The 9,231-nt window shown below is 46.1% G+C and overlaps 1 protein-coding gene across 1 annotated transcript; it reads right to left on the bottom strand.

The window, feature by feature from the left end:
• Positions 1-498: 498 nt before the first annotated feature.
• On the bottom strand, positions 499-3,953 carry vangl2 (VANGL planar cell polarity protein 2; the record flags this gene model as incomplete). Its single annotated transcript, XM_079185041.1, has 7 exons — positions 3,868-3,953; positions 3,640-3,763; positions 2,942-3,549; positions 1,835-1,971; positions 1,578-1,713; positions 1,210-1,456; positions 499-756 (listed from the first exon to the last, which is right to left on the bottom strand). The coding sequence occupies exons 1-7, from the start codon at positions 3,936-3,938 to the stop codon at positions 499-501; spliced, it is 1,581 nt and encodes a 526-aa protein (XP_079041167.1). The 5' UTR covers positions 3,939-3,953.
• Between the last annotated feature and the right edge of the window lie 5,278 nt (positions 3,954-9,231).

Raw genomic sequence — 9,231 nt, 5'->3', positions numbered from 1 at the left:
GTTCGTAAAAGGTCAGCGGACACACAGAAGACTTTTATTCTCTTGACCACGGACGCTCCACATCCTACATGGGTTTATTCTCTGGAATAAATGTTGTACGCATGAATTACAAATGTGGCTAGAATCCAAATTTATAGACTCGAGTGGTCATTTCAGGTTTAAATCTTTGTCAAAAAAACAACTTTATTTCACTAAATGCGTGTTTGTATACTACAAAACGGAACTAATCCTAGAAACTGGAAGCAGCCAGCAGTGCAGGCAGTTAGAGGCAAGAGTCTAATGTTATGTTCATTTGAGGAACAAACATGTTTGTTCTGCAAACGAACAAACATATAAGGTCAGCGATTACTGTGACCTCGCCTTTTCTGTAACTATGTTAGCCATGTCATTTGGGTGTTGCGCTTATCAACCAATAGAAATCATGAATAATAAAAAAAAAAAGGTATGAAAAAAAGACACCCTGAAAGCACTAAGATTAGTATCTGAGTCCCCATTCTGCTACACAGACGTCTCTGACTGGAGCTTCATGACAAACTTGTGCCTTTTGGGGTCAATAAACTCCTCGCCCAGGCGCAGGAAGGGGAGGGGCGTCACCGTGACGACCAGGGAGAAGTCGAGGCGTCTCAAGGAGAAGACTTGGCCTTGGCGCAGGGCAGCAGTCACGGGCTCCTCGCTCACTAGTGTCCACTGGCGCCCCCTGGTGGTGTCCAGGTACTGGAGGGTGGGACCGGGGCTGAGGTAACGCTCGAGGAACGCCTGAGAAATGCAAATCAGTTTATAAATAGTTGCACTGATGCACCGGCAGTGTCTGTTTTATGGGGCGGAGAGATATAATAATGAATATAATAACAAGTAAAACAGAACTTTTAGAGCTGCAAATAAAAATCCTTTTTTTCAAATCAATTTCAAATTTCCACGCTGTCAAGATTTACTTCTAAGAAACCGAAGGGAAAATGGGGTTAAATGCAACAACAAAAAAAAGATTCATAATATGCAGACAACTCACCCGTTTTTGTTGAAGAAACTGATAAATTAAAACAATACAAAAAATGGCTAGAATATAAATTAGACCAAAAACGTGATAAGATTGAATAAAATAAATGCAAAAATATGATCAAAAATATAAATAAATTGAAAAATACAATAAATTCAACACATAGAATTACTGTAAAATAAAATAAAAATAAAACTTTAAACTCCCGTCCTTACCTTTGGGCTCATGTTATGCGTGACGCAGAACTGCAGGTGGTTGATGATGCTCTCCATGCTGTGGTACGACTGCTGCCTGGTGGCGCGGAGGTACTTCTGCATGGCCCTCGCCATGGGGGCAAAGATGGCCTGGGCCGCCTCCCTGGGGTCCATCACCTCCCGCGGGTGTTTGGGGGAGGACGCGGTCGCGTCTTCTTCCTGGTGTCGCTTGATGTGGGTGAAGGCTTCCTCTACCGCCACCACCAGTCTGGGAGGAGAAACGGCAAAGTGAGCGAGACGCCGACTTAAAATGTAAAGCCGCTCTCATAACAACGGGTCAAATGACCACAAATAACGTGTTGTATGCATTTGTGTGGGCGTGTCCTCACCTGGCCTTGCGTTTGCGGACCCTCCTCTCCACCTCTGCCTCCTCGTAGTAGTACTCGTTGTGGGAGTTGTCTCTCCTCCGAGCAGCCGCTGCGATCATAGTCCTGGACTGTCCCGTAGAGTTATTGGTGCTGTTCTCTGTCGACAGACATAACAAAAAATAAAGCTCCATATAATAAACAATTCAATACACACCTCATACTGCAGACTCCCCTGTGTCTGCAGATGTGTCATTTGCCACTCAATGAGATCATCTTACCTTCCCCCAGGTTGTAGACCTTGAAGGCAGACATCTTCTTGGAGAGGATGGACTTGGGCAGGTTGAGCAGGGCGGGGTTATAGACCGGGAAGTCACTGTAGTACTGGTCCAGAACCCAAACGGCTGCGCGCTGAATACTGGGGGGGGGGGGTAGAGAACTTTCCTTTAACTGGCATTTTCATTTAAAAAACAGAGCGCTGTTATCAGTGTACATCACCTTTGAACAAGCGGACAGTTGCGACATGTTAAACGCAGATAAAAAGGGAAGTGGTGAACCAGAGGCGGAAACAGCAGTCACTCCCACCGCCGCACTGAGGGAATACAAAGCCCACGAGACAAAAACAGCTTTGACAGAGCGACGACGAAGGGCAGGAGCGTCATGATGAAGCACAAAACCACCATCTACCAGTTGGCGGGTGACCTTAAAAGCCGTAAAGTAGCTATAGCATGCAGGAACTGATCCTGACAAGTCTTCAGCATTCATGTCTTCAGGCATCTTTTTATGTTTAAATTGATTCCGGCACATGAGCACGGAATTATGTCCGTTTACTGCATATGGATTTCGCTGTAGTGCCGTCTACAGATGAGGCAAAAAGAATAACATTTTGCTGGGAAGGAATTTGGTGGCTGATGCAAAGTGTGGGGTCAAGAGAGTTGCAGCTGCCATGTCGGCCTCCCTACGGTTAACAACACGGCGTCATCCGACACTGCGCCCACACAGGAGGTAACATGAGCAGCATGTTAGCGGAGCACAAGCAGCAGCTCCTGTCCCTCCATCTGTGTTTACACAGGACGCGTTCAGGCGGAGTGTTGAGCGTCGGTCACCCCCGAGGTTTTCACTGTCACATTCCCTGTAGCGACGCGTGTAAAACAGAAGGAAAAGATAACAGACCTGGGGCCAAATATAAGCTTGAGGACGCGTTTATGCACGTAGCGCCGTTACGCGGCCCGTCTAGAGTCTAGACAGCTGGGAGGATCCTAATAGAAGCACATCTTCACCGTCGAGCGCGGATGACTGAGGAATGCAGCTGAAATGCTTCCTGTGTAGACATGACGTAAACCTTCGTAATAAGAGCGCATTTAAAATAGAAAAATAATAAATCTAACCTGAGATGCCCCACGTTGTAGAAGCGACTAGCTCCATCTGTGGTCCTCACAACCTTCAGGCAGAAAGCCGGCTGCAGGTGTCTGACCTCCAGCAGCACCAGCGCCAGGTACTGAATGAACAGCAGCGCGTCCACCAGAGACGCCGCGTATCCCACAATCCCCCTGTAGTCCGTCTCTCTGGGCTCCAGGACCCGCACCCCGTAGAAGAGCCAATAGGACGCCACGAAGAGGAAGACCAACGCCAGCAGCAGGCAGCGGAAGATGAAGAAGCGCGGCAGGGTGGCCCTGGGCGAGCGCAGGAACAGCGCCCAGGTGGAGATGAGGAGGATCAGGAGCTTGAAGGCCAGGGAAATGTAGAGGCCCTCGCACGGCGTGCCGCAAGGCTCCAGCGTATCCCGCCAAAGGAGCTGCGGGAGCGCCAAGAAGGCCAGAGGGGTGACCAGGGCGAAGAGGCCCAGGACGGCGCCCAGCGCCGGGCTGAGGTAGCGGCGGCACTCCAGCGGCGAAGAATCCTCGAGGTCCTTGGACATCCGTGTCAGGTCCTCGTTGGAGACGCTGTCCACGGAGGTGCCCGTGACCACCGTGGTGGTCTCGCCCCAGTTGTCATCCTGGAGAGAGAGAGAGCAGAGAGGAGATGAGCGTTGGGAGAAACGCGGCACAACGCGGCTTAAGACGAACGATTTGAATCAAACTCTGACCCGGTCGTCTCCTCTGGTGGACTCGGCGTCCAGCAGTGGTTCTCCAGGAGCCTGGATGGTCACCGACTTGTCTCCACGGATGCTGCTGTCGCGGCTCTTCGTGCGATGCCGGTCCCTCCTGTCCCTGGAGGAGGAGGAGGAGGAGGAGGAGGAGGAGAAGAAGAAGTCAGATGGTTTAGTATTGATGGATAAAAATTCCGTTAGACTGAGAACCTGCGGGCTTCTTACCTGTGTTTGCGGGAGCTTCGCGAGTGGGACGACTTGTAGGAGTAGCCCGAGTACGTGGACTCGTTGTCCATGTCGGAGGCCGGCGGTGGGCGGGGTTTCCGGGCCCCTCCTGCCCACGAGCCGCCGCCGCCGCCTTTCTCCCAGACCACGCCCAGCTGGCTCTTACGGTTGCTGATGGACTTGGTGGAGAGGGCCAGAGGGAGGCGCAGCAAGTCCACTTTACTCCTGAGGGAATCTATCTTGGAGGCCTGGGGGGGGGGGGATAAATGAGATAAATAGGGAGTTTGTAAAGAAGGGAGGCAGAAAGAGAAATAAGGAGAGAGAGAGAGAGAGAGAGGTAATTTGTCATAACAGACAGGAATAAAAGAGGGAAACACACCAAGAAGCAGCAACAAGAAGAGACATTGTTAAGATGTTGGCACTCTGAGGTGTGTTTTCAGTCACACAGGACATAACCGGGCCCATTCTTCCGGATTAAGGGAGCTTTTTTTTTTTTTTATGAGCGAACTCAAGTTATTTGGCCGCCCGAGTGTGTTCTCAGCCAATAAAGGGCAATTACGCAAACTTCTATTCTCGGTCTCCGGTGTGCACGGCACGCTGGAGGAGCAGAGGCACAACGTTCACGGCGTCTCATTTAGAGACAAACCCGCTTGTGCTGGTTTATCTTTTTTTTTTTTGCGTGATACATACTCGCCCGGACGCCACATTCCCCAACTGTCCCCCGTGGTCTCTCAGGGCAACAGAGCTTAACTACTACAATGGGGATGAATGGGAGGCTAGGGGTGAGAAAAGACAAGGGGGGGGGGGCGGGGGGGGAGTTGCCACAGAAACCAGAACAACAACTCCGCCCCCCCCCCTCTCTCTCTCATTCTCCCTCAAATACACACCTCAGAAGACAGAAACAGACACTAATCATTGACCAGGAGTCTGACTCCGGATGGGTGTCTGTCCTCCATTTTAAGTTTGCAGTTGGACGCAGAACAAACGGACTCTTGGTCCAATAACAAATCTCGCGCTCTCAATTTGGGCCATGACCTCCATGTGTCCGTCTCCCGCATCAGGCCCGACAGTGTTCTGTCTGATGGCTTTCATGTGATTCACACGCGGACCCTCACTAATGTGAGGCTGCTCTGAAAAATGCATTGCAGTGCAAAGAGGAGCTACAATAATTCACACAGGAGTTTCTCGACCCCGGTGACGACATCTACGGCTGCAACAAACTGCAGATTCGTTTCCAGACGTCTTTAAAATGACTTGTTTTGTCAGTCCAAAGCCCCAAAGACACTCGGGTTAATATGAAATCTCCACATTTGAGGGTGAAAACAGCATTTTCTGAAACGTTTGCATGAAAAATGTAAAGACTAATAAAAGATTAGAGACTCTGCATACAACTAGAGTTACCCGGGGGCTTCACCGGTTGCAGCTTTATATAAAAACTCCTTAGATCTACATTTATGCCACAGAGCATGTTGGAGTCTCTGAAGTCAGCTGGAACGAGGCTCTAAGACGTGATGGGACCAAAACCCGATCAGCCGAACGCTGCACAACATCCCTGCTGCAGGCCTGTGAGGGCAGAGGGAGGAACGAACGCAGCTAAATATGCAGCCTGTAAGAAACACCTGGGGTGAAGAGTTGTTTTCCTGCATGGAAATGAGTCCAAGCATGAAGCCAAAGCTTTACACACGAACGCATTAACAACGATGTTAACGTCCCGGAGAGGCCCAAGAGACAATAAAACATTAAAAACAGCTTTTAGAGATGCTGTAGAGAGGAAAACATCTCTCTGCATTTAAACAAATATATATATCTATATATATATAAATACTGAGCTATTGTCTCATCATCACTTACTTACAAATCTCTGAGTGTAAAAGTCAGAGCTTTAACCCTACGCTGAACAACATGCCAGAATGCACAACATCAGAGATCCTCTCAGATTTTAAAAAAATACTATGGCGTCATGAACACCATAGTATCTCTCTCTCTCCCACCCGGTGGTTTTGAGACGGTCAATCCCATCGACCGCTCCGATGAGCCTCATCCACTGCAATCAATCCACCACTGATTGATCTACACTGGTTTCCACGTTGAGCATCATCTGGGATGCTAGAGGCCCCACGTGCAGTGTGGAAACAAACTGGCCAGGACAGAAAACAACTAAAATGTTACCACACTGTAAACAAGTTTTTCGGAGGTTTATCAAGTTTTTTTATTTTTTTAAGTCACTAAACTTGCATTATTACATGTAAACTGAGTGCTAGTGTATTGACTTTGTCGCCAAGTGAAATGTTTCCCTTTCCCTCTCGTGTTTTGGGTGGAACATCTTGTTGCATGCGTGCAGCCTCAGGTTGCAGCCCGTGTGGCTCCCGAGGGGCCCTCCAGGCCTCAGGGCGGCAGTGGGCCGGCGAGGCGTGGCCGCAGCCTCGACGCGGACTCCTTGAAGCAACCCAAAGCCCAGGCTTCGAGGCCTTCACGTTGCAAGCGCGCACGAATAACCGGCGACCATCACGGGGCCAGTCGATTCAAACACACCAGTGGAAACACACAGCGAGCCCGTGATTTGAGACAAAGCGGAACACACCCAGGATGAAGTGATGAGCAACAGACCGCACAGCAAGCATTGATGTGGCCACGGGGAAGGAAACCTACCAGGGTTCCATTTGGCACACAATGCGTAAAAGCGCAAAAAAACAAAACCGGTTAAAGTGCGCGGATAAGAACAATGAATGAGTCGGTGAGTGAGCGTGGAAACCCGGTGATCGCGTTCACACTGGTGGTGAAAATCTGTGATCGATACTGTTATCTGCCAACTCATCAGTCCTGACAGACCGAGCACAGCTATAGAAATCAAAGAAAGTATTTGTGGAGAAAAAATAAATGGGAATTTCAATGTTTTTGTAGTTTTTTTTTTTACATTAAAGCAGCAATCAGCCGGTGTGCTCGTGCTTACAGCCCATTTTTACCCATAATGCATGCAGGAATGTCTTACCTTTCTATCCAAAGGAGGGGGGGGGGGGGGAGAAGCTGCAAACCCGCAGCACAAAGAGACGAGCAGCAGAGCCGAGCAACGAAAAGTGCCTCCAAAAAGCTCCGCGTTCACTTTCTCCGGACTCTCATCCGTCCGCAGTCCCCACGCTCAACGGTGCAACTGGTTTCCCCCTTTTTCAGGTGAACGCGACTTGTTTGCGTTTGCTTTCTCGGCTGTTGAATCGCATCTTAAATCGAAGCCGCGCGCACACGGACCTCATCCCGGCTCCGCATCTGTTGTGTGCCGGAGCCCCGCTGAGCTGAGCCGCTCTGTGTGGACGTCCAGGCGGCTCCAGTTGAGAGCCACACACAGTCAAGCTGCATAGAGTACACCCACAGCTTCCGGGACGGGATTTTCAAAATAATACCTAACTAACAGGTTACAATGTAACAAACCCGACTCACAGACACAACTTGCATTTCGTTGTGCAACCCTGTGTTGTAGAATGACAATACATTAACATTGTTATAGATGAATAATGCAATAAAACGGTCAAAGCATTGCCACATATTTGAATTGCACATTGTATCCTCTAAAGAACTGCTCTTAAATATTACATTGAGTGGCTAAAACCTTTAATAATTAACGTAAAAACAGACTGGAGCAACAGCAACGTCTGAATGTTGCTGTTCTTTATACATTATTAATAAACATTTTCTCCTAATCTCAAAGTGAAAATGGTGTTTTAAGGTTGAAGGGATTCTGCTCCACGATACTCTGCTTTCATATCATATTAAAAAGAATTACTCTTGAAAAACTGTTTTCTTGCAGCAATAACGATCGCCACAAAAATGTCCAACAAAGACAGAAATGTATGAAAAAGGTAATGTACCGAATCAATGTTATTTTAAATAAAGTATTTTACTTTAATTAGTAGAAGTTGTCATAATGTAAATGCCTCATATAATTAGATATACAAACTAGAAATAGATGAAGACCATCACGTAAATGTGAATAACTGATAAATGTAGGTCTGTAAAGACCTAGAAAAATGAGTTAGTATCTATAATGAAAATAAAAATAATTGTTCTACTTTGTCTAATTTTACCACATAATGAACAGAAAACCATTTATTGTCTCTTGCTAAGTTCGGACAAATGTAAGTTATGTATCTGCTTGTATTTATAAAATACTGACGATCATACTAATATGAATACCTCTATTATACCGCTTAGACCTTTTGCAAACTTTCTTTTATTTTTACACCAAGAATAATCCATTTCCGGTCATATTCTTAGCAAATGTAAATTGACACATTTCGGCTTCACAGAGCATAAACTAGATTAAAGCCATTGTTTCCTTTCCTTCCTTAACAAATCAATGTATTGTTTGTTTTTAACCACGAATACAACTATAGCTGAGTAGGCGGCTCTGTTCTCACTATCAGAAGAAATAAAAGTGTTTTCTTGCATCAGTTTCTGGACAAATCCTTTCAAATTGTATGATTTAGAAAGATGGTAGAAGTTGAAGTGGTAAAAAAACAATTGACAATGTAACTCAAAGATCAAAGACTCAGGATCCACATTTCATCTTCTTGAGCCAGTTTCTTTTTTTAATCTCACAAAACACATGAATCTGAGACACAAGCTCTCTTCTTCTGTGCAGCTAAACAATCTCACCGATTTTAAAAACAAGGGAGAAGAAAATAATTTATACATCCTTTTTTTTTTTTTTAATCATATCTACAAAAATAAAATCAAATACGAGGACTAAGGCTTTACAGAAAAGAAAAAAAATTAACATATATAAAACAAGTGGGTCTGATCTCTCTATATTACATGAGTGACAAATGTTTTTTTTAATTTTTTTTTTAAAAAGACACAAAATAAAAAGACAATGAGATGATAGTTAAAGACGTGTGTATGCATACAGTAGTTTGCACCGTGCAGGGAAGTTTTGTTTGTGCAACATTTGTGTGTTTTTTTTTTAAAAGGAATCAGTTAGAGCTTCTTTCTTTTTCTTTTTTTTTTTTTTTTTTTACAGCCCGTTGAGGCCAAAACGCTGATGTCAATCAATGTACAAGATAAATGTCTGAAAAGAAGAAACCATGGAAGATACAAAGAAACTGAGGTGTAGAGGTAGACATTGGAGATGACAAATGCTGTAGTTAAGAGGTGGGAGGAAAGAAGAGGACCAACCAGCTCAGACCATCTGCCATCGTTTAGTGGACGACACACGTGTTATGCATGTGATGACTGAGCGGCCACAGCTCGGCATGGAAATGTGGTAAAACAAACAAAAAGAGGAATATGTTGCTTTCTCTTGTCATGGACAAAAACATCTGGTCTGAGATGCAAAAATATCGAGAGAAAAAAAACAAAAATGTTCCCTTCAAA

The sequence above is a fragment of the Pholis gunnellus genome (genome assembly GCF_910591455.1).
Source record: "Pholis gunnellus genome assembly, chromosome: 23".
NCBI lineage: Eukaryota > Metazoa > Chordata > Actinopteri > Perciformes > Pholidae > Pholis > Pholis gunnellus.
Note: the sequence above shows the minus strand (reverse complement) of the source record. Positions and strands in the feature narration are given on the sequence as shown.